The sequence below is a fragment of the Microcaecilia unicolor genome, chromosome 4 (genome assembly GCF_901765095.1).
Source record: "Microcaecilia unicolor chromosome 4, aMicUni1.1, whole genome shotgun sequence".
Lineage (NCBI taxonomy): Eukaryota > Metazoa > Chordata > Amphibia > Gymnophiona > Siphonopidae > Microcaecilia > Microcaecilia unicolor.
This window is the reverse complement of record NC_044034.1, coordinates 210447568-210471906: the sequence shown is the minus strand read 5'-3', so window position 1 is coordinate 210471906 and position 24339 is coordinate 210447568. Positions and strand designations below refer to the sequence as shown.

General features: G+C 47.4%; 1 protein-coding gene across 2 annotated transcripts in view; it reads right to left on the bottom strand.

Annotated features, from left to right (window-relative positions):
• The window catches only part of PTS (6-pyruvoyltetrahydropterin synthase), a 65070-nt gene that overhangs the window by 26800 nt on the left and 13931 nt on the right, over positions 1–24339 (bottom strand). For both annotated transcript variants that reach the window (XR_003941945.1, XM_030201192.1), the window contains exons 4-5: positions 20116–20172; positions 7582–7652 (exon numbers count right to left, since the gene is read on the bottom strand). Coding sequence is in view for 1 of the 2 variants with exons in the window: in XM_030201192.1 (XP_030057052.1) it covers positions 7582–7652; positions 20116–20172 (128 nt within the window). In the remaining variant the exon portion in view is untranslated. The remainder of the gene's footprint in view (positions 1–7581; positions 7653–20115; positions 20173–24339) is intronic.

Below are 24339 nucleotides of genomic sequence, written 5' to 3'. Positions count from 1 at the left end.
AGAGGCGAGCCCAAAGGGTAGCACACAGTACTGGAAGTGGCGTGTGCCCAGCTGAAATCGCAGATACTGTCTGTGAGCTGGCAGTATCGGGATGTGTGTGTAGGCATCCTTCAAGTCCAGAGAGCATAGCCAATCGTTTTGCTGAATCATGGGGAGAAGGGTGCCCAGGGAAAGCATCCTGAACTTTTCTTTTACGAGATATTTGTTCAGGGCCCTTAGGTCTAGGATGGGACGCATCCCCCCTGTTTTCTTTTCCACAAGGAAGTACCTGGAATAGAATCCCAGCCCTTCTTGCCCGGATGGCACGGGCTCGACCGCATTGGCGCTGAGAAGGGCGGAGAGTTCCTCTGCAAGTACCTGCTTGTGCTGGAAGCTGTAGGACTGAGCTCCCGGAGGACAATTTGGAGGTTTTGAGGCCAAATTGAGGGTGTATCCTTGCCGGACTATTTGGAGAACCCACTGATCGGAGGTTATGAGAGGCCACCTTTGGTGAAAAGCTTTCAACCTCCCTCCGACAGGCAGGTCGCCCGGCACTGACACTGGGATGTCGGCTATGCTCTGCTGGAGCCAGTCAAAAGCTCGCCCCTTGCTTTTGCTGGGGAGCCGCGGGGCCTTGCTGAGTCGCACGCTGCTGACGAGAGCGAGCGCGCTGGGGCTTAGCCTGGGCCGCAGGCTGTCGGGAAGGAGGATTGTACCTACGCTTGCCAGAAGTATAGGGAACAGTCTTCCTTCCCCCGAAAAATCGTCTACCTGTAGAGATAGAAGCTGAAGGCTGCCGGCGGGCGAACTTGTCGAATGCGGTGTCCCGCTGGTGGAGAGACTCTACCACCTGTTCGACTTTTTCGCCAAAAATGTTATCCGCACGGCAAGGCGAGTCCGCAATCCGCTGCTGGATTCTATTCTCCAGGTCGGCGGCACGCAGCCATGAGAGCCTGCGCATCACCACACCTTGAGCAGCGGCCCTGGACGCAACATCAAAAGTGTCATAAACTCCTCTGGCCAGGAATTTTCTGCACGCCTTCAGCTGCCTGACCACCTCCTGAAAAGGCTTGGCTTGCTCAGGGGGAAGAGCATCAACCAAGCCCGCCAACTGCCGCACATTGTTCCGCATGTGTATGCTCGTGTAGAGCTGGTAGGACTGGATCTTGGACACGAGCATAGAGGAATGGTAGGCCTTCCTCCCAAAGGAGTCTAAGGTTCTAGCGTCCTTGCCCGGGGGCGCCGAAGCATGTTCCCTAGAACTCTTAGCCTTCTTTAGGGCCAAATCCACAACTCCAGAGTCATGAGGCAACTGAGTGCGCATCAGCTCTGGGTCCCCATGGATCCGGTACTGGGACTCGATCTTCTTGGGAATGTGGGGATTAGTTAATGGCTTGGTCCAGTTCGCAAGCAATGTCTTCTTCAGGACATGGTGCAAGGGAACAGTGGACGCTTCCTTAGGTGGAGAAGGATAGTCCAGGAGCTCAAACATTTCAGCCCTGGGCTCGTCCTCCACAACCACCGGGAAGGGGATGGCCGTAGACATCTCCCGGACAAAGGAAGCGAAAGACAGACTCTCGGGAGGAGAAAGCTGTCTCTCAGGAGAGGGAGTGGGATCAGACGGAAGACCCTCAGACTCCTCGTCAGAGAAATATCTGGGATCTTCCTCTTCCTCCCACGAGGCCTCACCCTCGGTGTCAGACACGAGTTCCCGGACCTGTGTCTGCAACCTCGCCCTGCTCGACTCCGTGGAACCCCGTCCACGATGGGGGCGTCGAGAGGTAGACTCCCTTGCCCGCATCGGCGAAGCTCCCTCCGCCGACGTGGTCGGGGAGCCTTCCTGGGAGGTGGCCGCGGTCGGCACCGCACGCGGTACCGACGTCGGGGACCTCAACCTGGGCGATGGGCCAGCCGGCGCCACGCTCAACGGTACCGGAGGCGCAAGCACCGCCGGTACCGGAGGGGTAGGGCGCAACAGCTCTCCCAGAATCTCTGGGAGAACGGCCCGGAGGCTCTCGTTTAGAGTGGCTGCAGAGAAAGGCTGAGAGGTCGATGCAGGCGTCGACGTCAGTACCTGTTCCGGGCGTGGAGGCTGTTCCGGGCTGTCCAGAGCGGAGCGCATCGACACCTCTTGAACAGAGGGTGAGCGGTCCTCTCGGTGCCGATGCCTGCTGGGTGCCGAATCCCTCGGCGACCCAGAGCTCTCGGTGCCGACACGGGGAGGAGACCGGTGTCGATGCTTCTTCGATTTCTTCCGAAGCATGTCACCGGAGCTCCCCGGCACCGACGAGGAGGACGTCGAATCCATCCGTCGCTTCCTCGGGGCCGAGACTGAAGAAGGTCGATCTCGGGGGGGCTGTACCGCAGGAGCCCTCAGGGTAGGCGGAGACCCACCCGAGGGCTCACCGCCACCAGCAGGGGAATGGACAGCCCTCACCTGCACTCCACCCGATGCACCACCGTCCGACGACATCAGCAGACGAGGTCCTGGTACCACCGACGTCGATGCAGCTATCCGATGTCTCGGCGCCGATGCAGAGGCCCGATGCCTCGATGCACTCGATGCAGGGGCGGCCGAGGAAGATGGTCTGGACGCTGACGACGTCGATGCACTCGAAGATCCCGGTGCCGATGCCGACGAAGAGCCCGAGAACAACACGTTCCACTGGGCTAGTCTCGCTACCTGAGTCCGCCTTTGAAGCAGGGAACACAGACTGCAGTTCTGAGGGCGGTGCTCGGCCCCCAGACACTGAAGACACGACGAGTGTCGATCAGTGAGCGAGATAACCCGGGCGCACTGGGTGCACTTCTTGAAGCCGCTGGAAGGCTTCGATGTCATGGGCGGAAAAATCACGCCGGCGAAATCAAAAGCCGAAATGGCGAAATTTGAAGCACCAAAATTTAGAGGGAGAAAAATCTCGACCGAGGCCAAAAAGAGGCCTACCCCGACGACGAAAGAAAACTTACCGGGGCAAAAAGCTGGAAGTACGGGGAGGATTTACACGAAACCCGGCGGGGGGTTTCCGGAGCACTTCCCGACTAAGAGAAAACTTTCCCGAAGGAAAAAAACACGCTCAAAATAAATTGGACGCGCGAGGTCGACTTTCCGGGGCTCGACACGGCGAAAACACGACCGTACCGAGTGCGGACAAAAGAAGACTGGCCGGCTCGAGCCGGTTTCGGGCGGGAAGACGGCCGCGCATGCGCGGTGCGTGCGGGCGCGCGAGGGCTAGCAAAGGACTTTGCTAGTGAAGTTTCCGATTGGAGGGGCTGCCGTGGACGTCACCCATCAGTGAGAACAAGCAGCCTGCTTGTCCTCGGAGAAAATACAAATACACTGTCAGACAAACTAAAAGGACAAACAAAATAGGACCAAACTACAAGGATACACACAAACTCTTCTCACTCGTAAACAATCTCCTAAATACTACTACGGTTACCTCCAACAACACAGATACCCCATCAGCAACCAATCTTGCAAAATACTTCAAGGAAAAAATCATAAAGCTCCGACTCATGATACCTACTAATATAACGGAGTACACAAATGTCCTTGAATGTCTAGACCCAAAATCCGGGGAATGCCCAGCAGATCGATCATGGACCAACTTTGACACGCTCTCATCAAATGAAATCTCACATTGGCTCGGAAAATACGCCAAATCACAATGCAAATTAGACATTTGCCCTAATAGTCTAATAAGATCCGCACCTAAACATTTCAAAATAGACCTCACGAACCACGTAAATCACAGGCTTCAAAATGGGCTCTTTCCCACGGATAAAGGAAACATCCTTCTTACTCCGCTACCAAAAGATGCTAAGAAAAACACAATATACCTAACCAACTATCGCCCAGTAGCATCTATTCCACTCATAACCAAACTCATGGAAGGCATAGTGACGAAACAACTTACTGAATACCTAAATAAACAATCAATTCTGCACGAGTCTCAATCAGGATTTCGATCAAATCACAGCACCGAAACTGTTCTAGTGTCCGCACTGAACTCATTTAAACAAGCAATTGCAACTGGTAACAACATACTCCTCCTACAATTCGACATGTCCAGTGTCTTTGACATGGTTAATCATGAAATATTATTACATATACTAGAATACTTCGGAATAGGAGGCACAGTTCTCAAATGGTTCAAAGGATTCCTGACCACAAGATCATACCAAGTAACAACGAACGCGGACAGATCACCCCCATGGATACCTGAATGTGGAGTCCCCCCAAGGATCCCCCCTCTCGCCAACCTTATTCAACCTGATGATGATACCTTTAGCCAAACTGCTAGCCAATCAAAACCTCAACCCCTACATATATGCAGATGAAGTCACAATTTACATCCAGTTCAAACATGATCTAAATGAAATCACCAATGAGATCAACCAAAGCCTCCAAATAATGCACACCTGGGCAGATGCATTCCAACTAAAACTTAACGCAGAAAAAACACAATGTCTTGTACTCACCTCACAACATAACACAAAAAACTTCTCCACCATAATCACACCATACTGTTCTCTTCCTGTCTCACAAAACTTGAAAATTCTTGGAGTCACCATTGATCAAAACCTCACTCTCAATGCCCACGTGAAAAACACGACGAAAAAGATGTTCTACTCCATGTGGAAACTTAAAAGAGTAAAACCTTTCTTCCTGAGATACATCTTCCGTACCCTGGTACTGTCAATGGTAATAAGTCATCTGGATTACTGCAACGCACTATATGCGGGCTGCAAAGAACAGACTATCAAAAAACTCCAAACTGCCCAGAATACTGCCGCCAGACTCATATTTGGAAAAACTAAATATGAAAGTGCAAAACCCTTAAGAGAGAAGCTCCACTGGTTCCCACTGAGGGAACGCATTACATTCAAGATCTGCACAATTGTACAAAAATCATTCACGCAGACGCCCCAATCTACACGCTAAACCTTGTGGACCTACCTCCAAGAAATGCCACAAGATCATCCTGCAAATTTCTTAACCTACGCTTCCCCAGTTGTAAAGGACTAAAATACAAGCTGATGCATGCCACTACCTTCTCTTACATAAGCACGCAATTATGGAATGCATTGCCCACAGACATGAGAACAATCGACGAAACAACTATCTTTCGCAAATCTCTGAAGACATATCTCTTCAACAAGGCCTACAATGAGAACCTATAGCCACACTAATCCACCTCACCAACCCAATCAGTTAAGAAAGCCCACCTTCTATAATTACCCTAATCACTCCCTTCCTTCTTCTTTCTTCCCTTACTTAATCACTGCACAAAACTAAATGTATCTGTTATCCTGTAATGACAATGTTAACAAAATTATGTAAGGCGCATTGAGCCTGCAAATAGGTGGGAAAATGTGGGATACAAATGCAATAAATAAATAAATGATGCGAGGCAGGATCCCTGTCACCCTTCACGGTGCCAATTGCTTCAGTGTTGGTGTTCTTGCAAGAAGGTCTGGAGAAAGGTCTGTCGCTCAGCTCTCTTAAGGTCCAGGTAGCGGCTCTAGCTTGCTTCAGGAGTCGCCTGAAGGGTGCTTCCCTGGCTTCTCAGCCAGATGTGGTGCATTTTCTCAAAGGGGTTAATCACCTACGCCCTCCTCTGCACTCGATAATGTCTACGTGGAATCTCAATCTGGTGCTGCGGGCCTTGCAGAAGCCGCCCTTTGAGCCATTATCGCGGCTGTCTCTGAAGGACCTGACGTTGAAAGCGGTCTTTTTGGTGGCAATCGCTTCAGCCAGGAGGGTTTCCAAGCTCCAGGCGCTCTCGTGTAGAGAGCTGTTCCTGCGGTTCACGGAGGCAGGAGTGTCTATTCGCCCAGTGCCTTCCTTCCTGCCCAAAATTGTTTCTCGCTTCCATGTGAATCAGCAGCTTTGTCTATCCTCCTTTCGTAGGAAGGATTATCCAGAGGAGTATCGTGCGTTCAGATGCCTGGATGTTAGACGAGTTATCATCAGATACTTGGAAGCGACCAACAATTTCCGGAAGTCGGATCACCTGTTCGTGCTGTTCGCGGGCCCCCGTAGGGGTCTGCAGGCATCTAAACCTACCGTGGCAAGTTGGATCAAGGAAACGATTGCGGCGGCTTATGTGGCCGCAGGGAAGGTGCCGCCTATCCAGCTGAAGGCTCATTCTACTACAGCACAGGCGGCTTCAATGGCAGAGTCCAGGTCCGTTTCCTTGGAGGAGATTTGCAGATCGGCGACTTGGGCGTCGGCTCATACCTTCTCACAGCATTATCGCTTGGACGTGGCAGCAGGGGCCGAGGCCCAGTTTGGAGCTTCAGTGTTGCGTTCTGGGATTTCCATGTCCCGCCCTGGGTGAGTACTGCTTGGGTACATCCCACCAGTCTATGGATTGATCTGCTTGATGATATGGAAGGTAAAATTACGTATCATACCTGATAATTTTCTTTCCATTAATCATAGCAGATCAATCCATAGTCCCTCCCAGATATCTGTACTGTTTGTTCTAGTTCAGTTATATTTCAGGTTCAAGTTTAGACTTCAGTTCCTGTTCAGGAGGACTTCGAGTTCAAGGTCTTCCACTTGGATTTCCCTGGAGTTGGGACGACTTTATGTTACAGTGAGCTGCTGCTTCTTTCCCCCCATTTCGACAGTGGTTGGATTCATAACTAAATTATGCCAGTGCTCCCTCCCACTTCGTGCGGTAGTAGGGTAGCTTTGTTTCCCTCTCGCTTTGGCGGTGATGGGTTAAGCCAGCTCCTCCCGCGGTTGCGGTAGCAGGACATGCCAGTTCCCCCGCGTCGGCGGTGGTTGGGTGGTGGAGTATCCCTTTGTAGGTGTAATTCTCTCTGTTTGGTGATTCCTGCGGATGGAGCTTTGATATTGACTATACTGAGGATTTTCTGGTAGCACATGACCACATACAGAGAGGCAAAAGATTGCTCTCTATCTTCGCCTGCTAGTAGATGGACACAACCCACCAGTCTATGGATTGATCTGCTTGATGATATGGAACAAGTGTTTATTTCAGTAGGATTTAGCTCAGTAGAGCTCTGAATTATTCGTATTCAAATTTAAATCACTATTCGACTGAATCAAATCGAATACGAATATTCACTACAGCCCTACAGTGAATGCTAACATGCTAATGTGTGTTTACTGTCTTTTCCATTTCCTGTAATGAAACCTATTTATTACTAATAATGCATTGTAACCTGCTTTAGTAAGTCTGGCTTTACGTTTCTAACTCCGGCAAAGGATTAAATAACTTATCCAAGCTCACAAGAAGGGCCACTAGAATTTGAGCCCAGGCTTCCACTGAGCCATTAAATAATTTAGGCTCTAATTCGCCCACAGCATTGACTAGCTGGGCAACTGCTGCTGTAGGATGGCTTTTGCACGTACTTTTCATGGTCCTTCAAAGAAATATCCACTAGGAGAAAAAGTGAATGTGCTTCTTATATTCCAAGCTATCAAACGTAGGTTAAAAAAGGCTAGAAAAGAGACTTTCAAACAAAATGCCTCCTTAAAACAATAAATCATTTCATATAAACAAACAAAAAAAAAAGGTCTGGCTTTTAAAGATCTAACATTTTTCCTCTGATAACAGCACATACCTTACTACATCAGCAAAGTAGGGAACATCTTTATCCAGGTTTTTATGGTCCAAGGGCTCCATGATTGCCTTCTAATGATACAAAACAAGAAATGAGAAGAAATCTGTTACTTTGTTCAAAATTTCACGCACTTATCAAAATGTCTTACAGTAAAGTGGTAATCTGCCATGCACTGGAGAACACAGTTCTGTCAGGTACAGTGCCACATCTATAACAAGTTCAGCATTACTGTCCTACCAAGAGTGTCTTTCAGGGCCAGCAATACCCAGAAAACTGCTTTACCTTCCTAAAAGGCAGTTCTAGAAGCCAGTGCTTAAATGTGGACACCAACAGTGCGCTTAAGTTACAGAATACTGGCAGTCATTAATATTACCACTATTGGACTATCGCAACTCTATTTATATTGGCTGAACAAAATCTTTAATAATGAAGTTGCAGAGAGTACAGAATCCTGCAGTTAGAGTAATCTTTTCTGCAATTAAATACAACTCCATCTCCCCTTTAATGTTACAGTTGCCAATGGAGGCCAAATTACACATTTAAGTCCTGGTTCTGACCTTTAAGGCTTTTTGTGGGGACTCGGGCTGACTGCATTTTTTAATAGGAATCATAGTAGAGTCACTAGAAATCTTTTTCTGTTAGATTTTCTCTCTGAAGGTTTTGCATTCTCTACTACTACTACTACTACTAATTATAATTTCTATGGCACTACTAGACATACCCAGCACTGTACACTTGAACATGAAGAGACAGTCCCTGCTCGACAGAGCTTACAATCTAATTAGGACAGACAAACAGCACAAATAAGGGATAAGGGAATTACTAAGGTGGCTATATGTTAATCCCAACTCTGGCAAGAAATACTCTAGAGTCCAAATGAATGTTTCTGCTACAGCTTTAATTGTAGATTTTAAACAGACCTCTGTAGTGCAACTCAAAGCTGCTGAAGGTTTTTTTTTTTTTTTTTAAAGCTTCAAGAATCGAGCACTTGGATCTTCATCAGTCTCTTTGTTTTTTCTATATAAGACTTATTTCTTTACAACTCTCCCCCCCATCAAATATCTTCAAAGCTTTTAATATCTTTCAATATCTTTTAAATGAGAAAACTTAGCTTTGTCGGCTCAGGGGCAAACAGTCCGACATGGCACATTTTTCGCATAAAGCTGTTTCAAGGACATACCCCATAGAAAAATAAAAAAAAACCTGAATCTCTATCTTTCTATACTTAAACATCTATCATAGTGATAGTGCTGTTCTATAAGTCTCTGGTGAGACCTCATTTGGAGTACTGTGTGTAGTTCTGGAGACCGCACCTACGGAAAGATATAAATAGGATGGAGTCGGTCCAGAGGGTGGCTACGAAATTAGTAAGTGGTCTTGAATGCAAAAATTACAGGGACAGGCTTAGGTACCTCAACATGTATACGCTGGGAGAGAGGAGACATGATAGAAACGTTTAAATATCTCAAGGGCATTTATGTACAGGAAGAGAGTCTTTTTCAAATGAAGGAGAGTTCTGGAATGAGGGGGCATATGACAAAATTAAGAGGGAATAGGGGGCGGAGCAAGATGGTGGCACACTAAGTTCCTTGTGAATGCTCTCTCTGAGCTTGCTGTGTTCTTAGTGAATATTTCCTTTTTTTCCTTCAAAAATTATGCCCCATACGAAAAGGAAGGGTTCCGTGAAGGTCTGTACCCCATCAACCAGAACATCATCGGCCACGCAGCAAAGCATAGAGAGATTTACAACGAGGCATTCCACATTACCTGAAGTCTGAGAGAATCCCGCTGTGTTCCTGGATCAAGGAGAAGCCGAGACCCTGGGACTGGACACAATATTGTCCCCTCCGACTCTTTTCCCACCGCCGCATCTAGCCGGACCCGACCTGCAGGACGGTACTTCCGCTCATGAAGAGGACGGAGGTTTACTACGTCAGGGGCCCGAGGTCAATGACCCGGCGGAGGTTTGGAGAACATCTCTCGACGGGACCTGAAACAGGAAAGGCCGCTTCTGTGGCGGTAACGCTAGAGTCTATCTGGAATACACTCCAGCACCCGGATCGAACCATGACGAACTCCTCAGGCCAAATAGAGACTTGTGAGTACCATTCAAAATTTGTCTACAGCATTTGTAATGATGAAAACTGAAATTAATGAAAATATTTATACTCTGAATATAGAAGTTAATAAAACGAAAGAAACTTCAGTACAGCTGATAAAGGACAATGCTTTGTTACACCGAAAAATGGAACAATTTGAGAATTACCGAAGGTTAAATCTCGGATTATTGAACTTTCCTCGAACGTCTGTATATACTCCTCTGGAGATATTTATATTTAAATGTTTTTAATTGATGACAAACAGAAAGCATAAATTCTTCATTAAAAGACAATTTCCACAGCCGTGTACATTTCTCCAATATTAAGCTATTCTAACAAATCCATTATACAGTCATCAAGTTTTTATTTATTCTCCCCTCCTCCTCCCCCCTCTCAACTGTAGAAATTTATACGTCAACACTTTACTGAGGAACGTCCAAGTTAACAACACCCTCCACATTTCAAATGCACAAGAAATCAGTTTTAAACCAACAAACCAATAAACAGGTGATCTAAACGGTAGCGTACAGCCATGAAACTTGTTTATCAGGCCTTCCCCTCCATCCCCTCCCCACTATTTACATCTTCTCATAGGTAGTACATTAGATCATAGTTCCCCTTCAACTACTGTATCCTCCATTCCCTCGTCCTCCCTCCAACTATGCCCCTCCCCCCTCCCTCCCCTTACAACCCATACTTCCAACCAGGTTACCTATATTTCGACTAAATATATACCCTCCATCCTTATGAGTCCACACTTACTCCCTCCCCCTCCTCCCTTCCCATTCTGTTTGCATGTCCCACCTCTGGCTCCCTCTGGTCCCTTCCAATATCCCATGGTAATCTATTCAGTATTTGACTACGTGCTCTTGGCGATATCGTACTTATATATTTCCCCCATATAGTTAAAAAAACTCTTTTGCCTTTTTGGTGTCAGTCGCGCCCCTCTCGCTTCCCAGAGCATCAGTTGATGTACCCTATTCCTCCAGTACCAGTGAGAAGGAGGCATGTCCAGCACCCAGTGACCAAGGATACACTTCTTCCCCACTATGCATGCTTTACTCAGAAACAATTGGTCCCCTCGTGCATCCACCCCCCACCGTCCAGGAATACCTAACAGCATTCTATCAAATGTGATGACTATTGGATGATCTAAAACTCCACTGAGGTATCTACCCAATCCCCACCAAAAGCCTTTAATGTATCTACATTGCCATAGGCAATGTGTCAGCGTAGCTCCGCCCTGCTTACACTTGAGGCAGGCATCAGTAGTAGTTACTTTTGCATGAAAAGCCCTTCTGGGGGAGAAGTAGGCTCTATAAAGGAATCTATACTGACATTCTTGCATTTCTGCACTGTGAACCACCCTCGTTATTCCCAACAACGATTGCCTTATAAGCTTCTCAGGAATTTGGCACTGTGCTTCAACACTCCATTTGTCCGCCACCTCTAGTACTTGCCTTTCCGGACGCCCTTTCTCTAGCTCTTTACAGAACCAGGATACTGAGGTCTGTCCCAGTGCATCTCCCTCTAAAAAGTCCTTGAGCTGTCTCCCAAATCGAGGGAGCAGACCTTCTTTGGGCAAACTACGCACATAATGTGACAATTGTCGATAAGCCAACATCGCCGCCATTCCCCCTGAGCATCGTTGCTGAAAGTCCATCCAAGAGATCAAGGTGCCATCCTCCTGCATGACACTTTCTAACAATTCCACTCCTTGTTCCTGCAATCTACGGAACACTGCATTATCTCTCCCAGGCGGGAACTCATCATTCCCCGCCAACGGAAGTAGTATACTAGTGGTGGGATCCTGGCCCCATCGTTGTAACAAGTCCCTCCACACATGCCAAAGAGGCCCCAACAATAAACTATCTCTGATTCTTCCAGGCAGTTTCCCTTTCTTTGGGACATGTAATAAGTAATTCAAATGCCATGGATGGAAATACGCTCGCTCCATCCCCACGTCCGTAAAAGCAGATATGCCCATAATCCAGTCTCGCAGATGTCTCAAAAGACATGCCTGATTATACACCCGCATATCTGGGAGTCCTAACCCCCCCTTACTCCAGTGCCCCACTAAATATTGCCATTTCATCTTCGATTTCCTACCTGCCCAACAGAATTTTACCACTAACCTCCGAAGCGCCACCACATCACGGTTCAACAATCTTAATGGCAGAGCCTGCATAACAAATAGCCAACGTGGAAACACTATCATGCGGAATAGTTGTATCCGTCCCATCAAAGACAAAGGAAGCATCGACCATCGAGCTAGCTGTTCTTTAGTCTCTTTCAACAACTTAGTTATATTTAGTTCGTAGATCCGCCTTGTGTCCATTGGAAGCTGTATTCCCAGATATCTAAAAGATCCCTGCGCCCATCTCACGGGGAAGCTGTCAGCCCATTCTCGCTTAAGCTCAGCATTGCTAGTTAAAGCTTCTGACTTTTGAAGATTGAGCCGAAACCCTGAGAAGTTCCCATATTCCTCTAAACTTTCCATGAGAAATGGCAAAGAGTGCCTAGGCTCTGTAAGTAACACCAAGAGATCATCAGCAAATGCAGCTGTCTTAAAGTTATAGTCCCGCACCCTCACTCCTCGAATGTCTCCATTGTTTTGGATCTCTCTCATTAAAGGGTCTAACGCCAAGATAAAAAGAAGTGGTGAAAGTGGACAACCCTGCCTCGTACCCCTCCTGATTGGAAACCATTCAGATCTCATGCCATTCGCAAATATCTGCGCTTTCGGGTCCGTATACAGCACTTTGACCGCCTGCGCAAAAGGGCCCGTTATACCATATGCCGTCAACACTGCAAACAAATAGGTCCAATCCACGCGGTCTAACGCTTTCTCCGCGTCAAAGCTTACTAGCAATGCCGGGACCTGTTCCATTCGTACCCTTTCTAGTGCCACCCAAATTCTCCTCATATTCTTGGCTATCACCCTCCCACAGGTAAAACCCACCTGAGAGTCCATGATCAGTGATGGTAAATATCTCGCTAAGCGGTTCACCAATATCTTTGCTAGATATTTTAACTCTGCATTCAACAGAGAAATTGGCCTGTACGAGTCAGGTCGATCAGTTGGCTTACCTGGCTTTGGTAGCACGCTAATCTGTGCTCTATTTAAGTGCACTGGCAGCTGCCCCTGCCGTATGGCCACATTAAACACCTCTGTAAGGACCGGGCTGATTTCAGTGTTAAGAATTTTGTAGAATTCATTCCTCATGCCATCCGGCCCCGGCGCTTTCCCTAGCTTACTCCATTTAATCACTAGCTCTACCTCCTCATCAGCTATTGGTGCATTCAACACTTCTACCTCCTCTTCAGAAACTTGTGGGAGATCCATGCTGCTGAGATAAGCCTCACTAGGCTGCACTAGGTCCTCCTGCTGCGTATATAAGTTGCTGAAAAAATCTCCCAATATTCCCACTATGCCGGTATCACTATGCACCCGTTCTCCTGTGGCAGCCCTCATTGTAAGTATTTTTTTAACCCCAAGCTTCCTATTAGCCATCCTCGCCAGGAATCTCCCACTTTTATTAGCGAATTTATATAGCTGATATTTGTAATATATATTCGCTTTCTGCATCCTCTCCTGCAAAAGTTCATTTAAGGCTTGCTGCGCCTCCAGCAACTGTTTTCGAATTCTCAGGTTATGATCCTGGCTATACCTCTTCCGTAAAGTTATCACCCGCCTTTCCAATCGAAACACTTCTCTGTTCCAAGCCCTCCTTTGGAAGGCGAGATAAGAGATGGTTTCCCCCGTAGAACTGTTTTAGCAGTCTCCCAAAAAAGAACTGGATCCTCCCTATGCTGGGCGTTATTAATACTATAGTCTCTCCATTTCTCTACCAAATAAGGTATATATTGGTTATCCCGATATAAATGAGCGGGGAAACGCCATGTCCCCATTACACCCTTCTCCTCTTCTATCCGAACTCGCAGTCGTACCCAAGCATGATCTGAGATCATTATTGGACCTATCTGAATTTCCTCCACTTTGGTCAGTAACTCTCGCGTAGTCAGTATATAATCTATTCTGGACAGTGTGCTATGAGCTCTGGAGAGGTGTGTATAGTCCTTTTCTATCGGATGTAAGGTTCTCCATACATCCACCAACTCCAAAGTGTCACTCAACCTAACAAGGCCCCTCTCCTTCCTGGCCAATTCCTTCCCTGTTGGTTTAGATCTATCCCAAGCTGGATCCATGACATCGTTCATATCACCTCCCACCACCATTGGTATATCTCCCATCGCTAGAATTTTCCTAGTAAGTTGTGCAAAGAATTGTTTATCATAATTGTTGGGAGCATAAATATTACAGAGTAACAGTGGTCCTCTGGAGATATTTAAAAGATACCTGATTGAGAATTTAAAATTTTCCTCAGAAGCTATTCTGCCCTTAAATAAGATTTACTACTTGCCTAATAAAAGAATTGAAGAGGATTTACAGAACGCATCACAAGCTGCAGGAGAACTGAATATTTCAGATATCTTGGAAACATCTTTAACATCAGTAACCGACAGACAAACTTTACTTGTTTCATTTATTTTTGTACAAGATCAAGAAGCTGTGAGAAGATTAGCTTTAAAAAACCTACAAACATTTTATGGAGGAAAAATATGGGTCTTCCCTGATGTCACTAAGCAAACCCAGGAGAGAAGAAAAGCTTTCGTAGCGTTAAGAACTGAGACAAAAGCATTATGAGCATCATTTAATTTAAACTACCCCTGTAAATGCAATATTAAATATTTGGGAACAAAATATGTTTTTTTTTCTCCCTCAACACTTAAAACAGTTTATTGATCAAAAAATAAAAATTATGAGATTTGAGGGGCTCACACGATTATGATTTGGGGTTAAAGGAATACTATCCACCTCATAATCGAAAGTGAAAGACGCCCATATTTCGACCTAAATCGGGAGATGGGCATCTTTGTTGCATGGGTGCCCAAATCGGTATAATCGAAAGCTGATTTTGGGCGTCTTCAACTGCACTCCGTCGTGGGAACAAATAAAGTCGATGGGGGCGTGTCGGAGGCGTGGTGAAGGCGGGACTGGGACGTGGTTATCGGCTGAACAGAGATAGGCGCGCTCGGCCGATAATGGAAAAAAAAGGCGTTTTTAACGAGAATTTAGGTCACTTTTTTTGGACCCTTTTTTATCACGAACAGATCCCCAAAAAGTGCCCTAAATGACCAGATGACCACCGGAGGGAATTCGGGGATGACCTCCCCTGACTCCCCCAGTGGTCACTAACCCCCTCCCACCAAAAAAAAACAACTTTAACAACTTTTTTTTCCAGCCTGTATGCCAGCCTCAAATGTCATACCCAGCTCCATCACAGCAGTATGCAGGTCCCTGGAGCAGTTGTTAGTGGGTGCAGTGGACTTCAGGCAGGTGGACCCAGGCCCATTCCCCCCCCTACCTGTTACACTTGTGGTGGTAAATGGGAGCCCTCTAAACCCCCCCCCAAAACCCACTGTACCCACATGTAGGTGCCCTCCTTCACCATTAAGTGATATGGTAATGGTGTTGAGTTGTGGGGAGTGGGTTTTGGGGGGGATTTGGGGGGCTCAGCACCCAAGGGAAGGGAGCTATGCACCTGGGAGGTAATTTAATGTTTTTTTCTATTTTTTAAAAGTGCCCCCTAGGGTGTCCGGTTGGTGTCCTGGCATGTGAGGGGGACCAGTGCACTATGAATCCTGGCCCCTCCCACAACCCAAAGCCTTGGATTTGGTTGTTTTTGAGCTGGGCCGCTTCGGTTTCGATTATCGCTGAAAAACGAAAACGCCCACATCCAATGCATTTGCCTGGCAGAAACCGTATTTTTGAAACTAAAGATAGACGTCCATCTTTTTCAAAAATACGGTTCGGCCCGCCCCTTCACAGACCCGTTCTCAGAGATGGACGTCCTTACACATGGGTGTTCGCGTTCGATTATGCCCCTCCATGTGAATTAAGGTGGATAAATGTGTTAAGCCTTTTCCTTCAATTTGTTCATATTTTCTTTTAAATCTCATCTCCTAAGTTTATAACGCCTCCCCCTACCAATTGTGGTCTAATACAAGATGTAAATTTATTATTTCTCTGACTTGATTTCCTAAAATTGTGCTTGTCTGATTTTTCCTGTTCAAGTTGTAAGCTTGTAAAGAATATAAACTTATAAAAAAAAAAAAAGAGGGAATAGGCTTAGGAGTAACCTAAGGAAGTATTATTTCACAGAAAGGGTGGTGGAGGTGTGGAATGACCTCCCGGTGGAGGTGGTGGAGTCGAGGACTGTTCCAGAATTTAAAAAGGCATGGGATAAGCATGTGGGATCGCTTAGGAACAGGAAGAATTAGGGGTTACAGAGGATTGGCAGACTGGATGGGTCATATGGCCTTTATCGACAGATAGAGATTCACTGTCTTTTTTGATTTTTCTAGGGTGTATGTCCTTGAAAACAGCTTTATGCAAAACATGTGCCATGTCGGACTGTTTGCCCTTGAGCTGACAAAGCTAAGTTTTCTCATTTAATTACTAATGCTTTGAAGATATTTGATGGGAGAGAGTTCTAAAGAAATAAGTCTTATATAGAAAAAACAGAGACTGATGAAGATCCAAGGGCTTGATTCTTGAAGCTGTAAAAAAAAAACCTTCAGCACTACTGAGGTCTGTTTAAAATCCACAATTAAATCTATAGTAGAAACATGTAATGAAAGTTTTGCACATCAGTGCTGGGTGCCATTCTGTAACCAGTACTCATAAGTCACTTAGGCCTGGAGTCAGTGTTGCCAGGTGGAAAAATTTTTTCCCACCCAAACGAGCCCAAATCCAGCCCAAAACCCGCCCAAACTCAAACCCCGCCCCTGACACCCCCACCCCCGCGTCATCACCCCCGCCGTCATCAACCCCGCCCCCGCCGTCACCGGCCCCGCCTCCCCCGTCACCGGCCCCGCCCAACACGTCACTAACCCCGCCCAAAACGTCACTAACCCCGCCCCCCGCGGCCGAAAAAACCGCGGAAAAGAAAAAAAAGAAGCCCAAAAAACCGCGACCCGCCGCGGGCAAAAATTTCCCACGGCGGGTCGCGGAAAACCGCCCAATTGGGCGGTAAAACCGCCCACCTGGCAACACTGCCTGGAGTCTATAATGTTGCAAGCCCAAGTTTCTGACTTGTGTCCAAATAGGATAGTGCCAATTGTGTATTCAACTTAGGGGCCCTTTTACTAAGTGGTAGTAAGACCACCATAGGCTTACCGCGCACCAAACGGGAACTACTGTTGGGCTACCAACTTGGGAAACACTGGTCTAGTCAGAGCAGGAATGATGCCTCGGTCATGGCAGCCATTTTGAGAGCAGAGGCAAAATGGGCAGGAGAGTTACTCCAACTACACCACTCAAGATGGGGGTTCGAGAGGAGGGGCAACTCACATATGGGGAAGGAGAAAAATTAGACAGAGCACATATTTTCGGCTTCCACCAAAAACACAGTCATTTTCAGCTAAACCAAAAACATAGCTGGAAATGAAAATAATCTTTTGGTGAAAACTGAAACCAGACAGAAGGATTTGGGGCCAGTTTCAGCATTGAAACTGGAATTCAGTTAGCCTCTATTTTGAGGGCTTGGTAATTAGAACCCTCCCCCCCCCCCCCCACACCATGCAGGCACGCTAGGCATACCTTTGCTGGCAGGGATGCCGAGCCCCACCAGCCAAATAAATGGACTACCACCACTCCCCACTGCTTGTTTTTGGCTCTTGAGCAGCATGTCAGGAATTCTCACACATACTTGCGTGAGAAGCAGTAGGAAGCGGCAGCAGTCCATTTAATTTGGCTGGTGGGACTCGGTATCCCTGCCAGCAAAGGTAAAGGAGTTCAGAAACGCCAAGGGTGGCCCATCTCAGAGCTAGAGATTTACCACCGCTATTCTGGTGATTGAAGACCAATGAGTGAGGTTCTTCTTGTGGGCCCCAGCCATTTCTAAAACCAGTTCTGGCAGACGCACATTCTAAAAACTGATATATTCTGATCAATAAATAGAAAATAATTTTGTTTTTTCTACCTTTGTTGTTGGTCATTTTATTTTTCTTATTGTGTTGGTCCCAGTCTCTAGTTTCTGCTTTCCTCTTTTTTTCTCTTAACTGTTTCACCAGAGTCTCCGTGTCCATTTGGCACTTCCTTTCTCTTCATGTCCACCATCCATCTTCTCTCTGCATCCTTATTTGTCTGACCCAGCATCATCCCGTCTTCCTGCCATGTTGAGCATCTCCCATCTCTGAGTTTCTATTCTTGTCCTGTCCGACATAACCCTTCTGTGTCCCTATGCCCCCTGCCACATGTTAGCATCTCTCCCTCTCTTTTCCCTTCCCATGTCCCTCCCCCTAGGGGTTCAGCAAGTGTTTTTCTCTCTTCCTTCGCTCCTGTTCTGTCTCCCCTTTGCAGGGTCAGCATTTCTGCCTCTTCCTTCTTTCCCTGCAGGTCCTGGCATCTCTCTCCTTATCTTTCCAATTCCCCCCTCCCCCCAAATCCAGCACCTCTTTCTCTCTCTGTGCCCCATTCTCTTCCTCATTCCCCTCTCTGAGGGGTTCTTTTACTAAAGATTAGCTTGAGTTATCTGCAGCAGGGCCCATAGGAACAAAATGGGACCTGCTGCAGATAACTCGAGCTAACCTTTAGGAAAAGACCCCCTGAATCTTTATTCCTTACCTAACCTATCCAGCACTTAACCTCCCTGTCCAGCACCTCTCTTCACCCCTCCTGAGGCAGTATCTCTGTCCCTCCTTGACCCACCCCTTATGCAGCACCTCTCTCCTTCCCTAGTCCCTACCCCTCTTGATGCAGTACCTGGTTGTCTGTCTCCCTTGTTGCTGCCCCCACCCCATGATGCAGTATCTGTCTCCCGCGTTGCCCTCCCTCCCAGAAGCAGCACTTCTCTGCTCTTTCCCTCTTTGTCCTCCCGCCTTGATTTTTCTGCCACGATTAATTTTTTTAAGCTGTGCTGGCAAGCGTCTGCAGGAGCAGGCTGCTTCAGCCTGTCCCACCCCTGAGGGTTGAAGAAAGGCCCCCAGGATTGGCTGAAAGCAGCCTGTTCCTGCTGACATGTTGCAGCACTGCTTAAAAAAAAATTAATTGTGGTGTGCCACCAGCAAATGAAAAGGAGGTGCCGGGGGGGGGGGGGGGGGGGGGAATAAAGACTTTGGGAGACAGAGGTGCTGTGGGGGAATAAAGACTTTGGGAGAGAGAGGTGCTGACGGGGGAAGAAGATGCCGAAGCCACAGGGCAGCTGGATGCTGCCAGAAGGGGTCCAAATTTTGAGAGATAATTTTTACAGTTTAACAACCGTCTCCCAAAATTTTTAAAAAATAACAAATGGCTCTGGCGAGCCAGTGTGAGCCGTCTCCAGGACACCCCAGGATAGCAGTCTAACTACAGAGTAACAGGTTTGAAGAATTTGTGGTACCAGCTTTCCGATGCTGCACCTAGTTTGATATTTGGTAGGATTTTTGCCTACTGAACAATTTTGCACAATTGTTCAGGCCTCGATGTAGTAAAAGCAGTAGTAGGATTAAAAAAAAAAAAAGGTTTGGACAAATTCCTGCAAGAAAAGTCCACAAACCATTATTAAAGCAGACCTGGGGAAATCCACTGCTTAACCCTGGGATAAATAACATGAGATCTTGCTATTCTTTGGGACTCTGCCAGGCAGTGGCGTTCCTAGGGGCGCTGACACCCGGGGCGGATCGCCGATGCGCCCCGCCCCCCAGGTGCAGCGCCCCCCCGTGTGACCCCCTCCTCGGCGAAATAACCCCCGGGTGCAGCGCGACCCCCCGGCGAAAGAACCCCCCCCCCCCCGGGTGCACGCCGCTAGGGGGGAGGGGGTGCCGCGCGCCTGTCAGCTCTTCATTTCCATGCTCCCTCTGCCCCGGAACAGGAAGTAACCTGTTCCAGGGCAGAGGGAGCATGAAAACGAAGAGCCGACAGGTGCACGGCACCCCCCCACCGGCATGCACCCGGGGCGGACCGCCCCCACCGCCACCCCCTTGGTACGCCACTGCTGCCAGGTATTTGTGGCCTGGACTGACCACTGTCAGAAGCAGTATCTGAGCTACACGGACCTTTTGGTCTGACCAGTCTACCTATTGTTATATTATTAGGTTCTTTATTGGGATTCGCTTTGAACCTTTGGGTAGTCACAGAATATTAAATGTTGGTATTAAATTGTCTTAAATTAAGTTACTGAATGTTTCTTGTGCAGGCCAATTGCATATTATTTGTTTATTGCACTGAGGAGCAAAACTTTGGCATTACTCTTGCGCTAGGAAGTTGTGTGCCAAGCATTAGCCCTCAGCTCTAATGCAAGGTTTCTGCATTGGGCCCCCCAAAGAGCTATAAATCAGATGAAAGAAATAACTGAAGCGCTACAAGTAAAGTGCTCTTAAGTGCTCTTACCTCCATATACTGCTTAAGATCTGTAAGGTTTATCACCATACCCGTGATGGGATCAACCTATAGGGAAAATAAAATACCTTTTAAGAGTTCATTCCTCCAATGACAAGCAAGATACATTCAGGCACTAAGTGAAGTTCTTATGATATAGGCTTCAGTTCTGTGTGTGCAGGTAAGTGCAAAGTGACTCCCTATTATGATTCAGAAGAAGTTGTAAATGTCTTGGCCCTGGAATGCTGACTTGGTTTCTGATCCATTAAAAACTCTGTGCCCTTCCCATCTCACCAGTAGCTACAGTTAAGAGGAGTCTCCAAGGTCATTGGCCAACACTATTGGTAAGACGCAGATATTTATTTATTTGGAATGGTTTAATGCAATTTTTAAAGTGGTTTTAAAGCATCAGAAATACAGTTGTAGCTCAAGTTGAGTTACATTCAGATACAATAGGTATTTTTATGTTCCTGGAGGGCTGACAAGCTAATTTTGTACCTGAGGCAATGGAGGGTTAAGTGATTTGCCCAAAATCTCAAGGAGCAGCAATGGAATTTGAACCTGGCTTCCCTGATTGTCAGCTGTTGCTCTAACCCAAGGGCTCTCAACCCAGTCCTAGCCAGACAGATTTTCAGAATACCCACAATGAATATGCATGAGATAAATTTACACACAGTGGAAGAAGGCATGCAAATTTATCTCATGCATATTCATTGTGGGTATCCTGAAAACCCAACTGGCTAGGTGTGTCCCGAGGACTAGGTTGAGAACCTCTGCTCTAACCATTAGGCTACTCCTCCACTTGTTAAAATGCTCCTTTTAATTCTAATTTTTATCTGATTCTTATGGAGATTAAGAGCACCTCATACCCTCCTGGGGACCTGCTATGCTGATCCTATGGGAGCCCTGTACAGCCCAAACAGCTGAGGAGCAGGATCAGTAAACGAGAGCTTTACAAAGGAGGCGGAATAGTGTGTCTCCTTCCTCCTAACAGAAAGTTACACAAATTGTTTCAAATTTGGCAAATCTCTAAGGGAGAGGAAGGGAGAGTAGATAGCATGGATGGGTAGACTGGGTAGGTCATATGGAGGGGCATAATCGAACGGCACCAGCCGAGTGGAGGAGTGGGCTAGTGGTTAGGGTGGTGGACTTTGGTCCTGGGGAACTGAGTTCGATTCCCGGCCCAGGCAGCTCCTTGTGACTTTGGGCAAGTCACTTAACCCTCCATTGCCTGCCGCATTGAGCCTGCCATGAGTGGGAAAAAGTGCGGGGTACAAATAAAAAATAAAAAAAAAATAGATGGCCGGCCATCTTCGTTGCCGGCTCCGCAAAGGGGCGGAGTAAACCGTATTTTCAAAAAAGATGGCCGGCCATCTTTTCTTTCGACAATATGGTAAGGGCCGGCTAAATCTCAACATTTAGGTCAAATGTTGAGATTGCCAGGTTTAGAGATGGCTGGCTTCGGTTTTCGGTCACAATGGAAACTGGGCCCGGCCATCTCAAACCCAGCGAAATGCAAGGTATTTGGTAGTGGGAGGAGCCAGCATTTGTAGTGCACTGGTCCCCCTGACATGCCAGGACACCAACCAGGCACCCTAGGGGGCACTGCAGTGGACTTCAAAAATTGGTCCCAGGTGCATAGCTCGATTAACCTTGGGTGCTGAGCCCCCCAAATCTCCCCCAAAACCCACTACCCACGTCATGTTCCCTGTTTACGCAAGGTATGGGCATCTGAGGATATGGCGGCCATCTTCGATTTGGGCATCTCCAGGATAGGGCGGCCATCTCAGAAGTGGGTGCCTTAGGTTGGGGTGGCCATCTTGGAGCTGGGCAGCCTCAGGAAGGAAGCCCATATTTGGGCTTGAGGGTGTCTCCGGTGGGGGCAGCCATCTTGAAGACAGCGGTGCATGTTTGAGCTTAATTCCTGTCCTATTTAAAGCCCTGCCTCCAATCCTTCCACGCTTCGGCTTCTATTTAGTTTCCTGGATAGTTGCAGTGCTTCTGGTTTTGCTACTATTTGCTGCCTGGTTTTGACCTCTGCTTGATTCTGGACTTGCGACTGTCTGCTGCCTGGTATTGACCTCTGCCTGATCCTGGACTTGCTACTGTCTGCTGCCTGGTATCGACCTCTGCCTGATCCTGGACTTGCTACTGTCTGCTGCCTGGTATCGACCTCTGCCTGATCCTGGACTTGCTACTGTCTGCTGCCTGGTATTGACCTCTGTCTGATCCTGGACTTGCTACTGTTTGCTGCTTGGTACTGACCTCTGCCCGTTCCTGTCTCCTCTGCTGTCTGCTTCTGGTCCTCGTTTCTCACGTGGCTAGGCCGGACCCCGTGGACTGTTCTGGACTCAATTCTTCCTGCTGTTGGCTTCCTGCACCTGGGGGCTCAACCCCTGGGGAACGGAGCGTGACACAGGGGAAACTCGGGGTTGGCCGACAGCTCGAGGAGGAACTCTCCTCCATCGAGCACAAGGGCTCACACATTCTTTCTCAGCGGGCCTGACACCCACAACTCTAGACCACTACCATAGCCCTTATGGGTGAAGGGGGGGCACCTACATGTGGGTACAGTGGGGTTTTTTTTTTTTTTTTTTTTTGGGGGGGGGGGGGTTTGGAGGGCTCCCATTTACCACCACAAGTGTAACAGGTAGGGGGGGGTGGGCCTGGGTCCACCTGCCTGAAGTGCACTGCACCCACAAAAAACTACTCCAGGTACCTGCATACTGCTGTCAGGTAGCTGGGTATGACATTTGAGGCTGGCAAAAAAAATGTTTAAAACTTTTCTTTTTTGGGTGACCTCTGGGGGAGTAAGGGGAGGTAATCCCCGATGCCCTCCGGTGGTCATCTGGTCAATTGGGGCACTTTTTTGAGGCTTGGTCGTAAAAATAAATGGACCAAGTGAAGCCGGCGAAATGCTCGTCAAAGCCGGCCATCTTTTTTCCATTATTGGGCGAAGCCGGCCATCTCGTAACCACGCCCCCATCCTGCCTTCTGTACCCTGCCGAAATGCCCCCTTGAAGTTTGGCTGGCTCCACGACGGAAAGCAGTTGGCGCCGGCCAAAATCTGCTTTCAATTATACCGATTTGGCTGGGTTCAGGAGATCGCCGGCCATCTCCCGGTTTGTGTCGGCGATCTCTTTCGAAAATAAGCTGGATGGTCTATCTCAGTATTTCCCAAGTCTGGTCCTGCAGTACCCCTTGCCAGTCAGGTTTTCAAGATATTTACAATGAATACGCATGAAAGAGATTTGCATATAATGGAGGCAGGGTATACAAATCAAGTCCATGGATATCCTGAAACCCTGACTGGCAAACGGGTACTCCAGGACTGGACTTGGGAAACACTGGTCTATCTACTTTCATTTTTTTTTCTATAATTTGAGCATATAAAAGGAGGTATAGGATTAAGGCTGTAAGAGGAAACAAAAGATAAAACAAGTTCACATTTTGAAGGCTCTAGTTAGTGCCTTCTACTTTAAAAGACTAAAGAATTATTTCAGCTCAAATGGCAAATGGGATTCAAAAGTGTGCAACAGATTCCAGAGAGCAGTCATAAGAGTTTAAGCATCATAGGGATCAGTCCAGAGCCTATTCTATTTACTGTCTTCATAGAGAACATGGCGAAGGGACTGGATGCCAGAGATAAGAGCTGAAGCAGGGAACGGAAATAGGAGGGACTTCATTGCTTGAGGGGGAATAAAGAGTAGAAGAGCCAAAATTTAGTGCAAAGACTACAGACATGCATTTAGCACACGAAAAGCTATGCATGGTAAGGTAGTGCAGACTGCCAAATAGGAATTGGATCCAAAGGTGATCATATCTGACGGTCCAAGTGCTGCCAAGCCAACCCTTCAGCCCCTCCCCCAATTCATTTCCATATCCCTAGCCCGTCAGCTCCTCACCCAAGATTTTGATAATTAAAACTCTATAATCATGATTACCCTATAAAGGGGCACAATTGGAGGAGTGGCCTAATGGAGCGGTGGCTGAGAACTAGAAAGGCCCAGTTAGATCCCATTGATACTCCTTGTGATCTTGGGTGGGTCACTTGGTTCTCCATTGCCTCATATACAGACTTGGATTCTGAGACCTCCAGGGACAGCGGGGGATACCTGGTACAATGGGTATTTGGCCATAAATGTAACTTGCCTTGTGCTACAACTGAAGGGGCTACATTTTAAATCCCCTTTCACTGTATTTTAAAATATTAAACTGTATTTTGCTGGTAAGGAA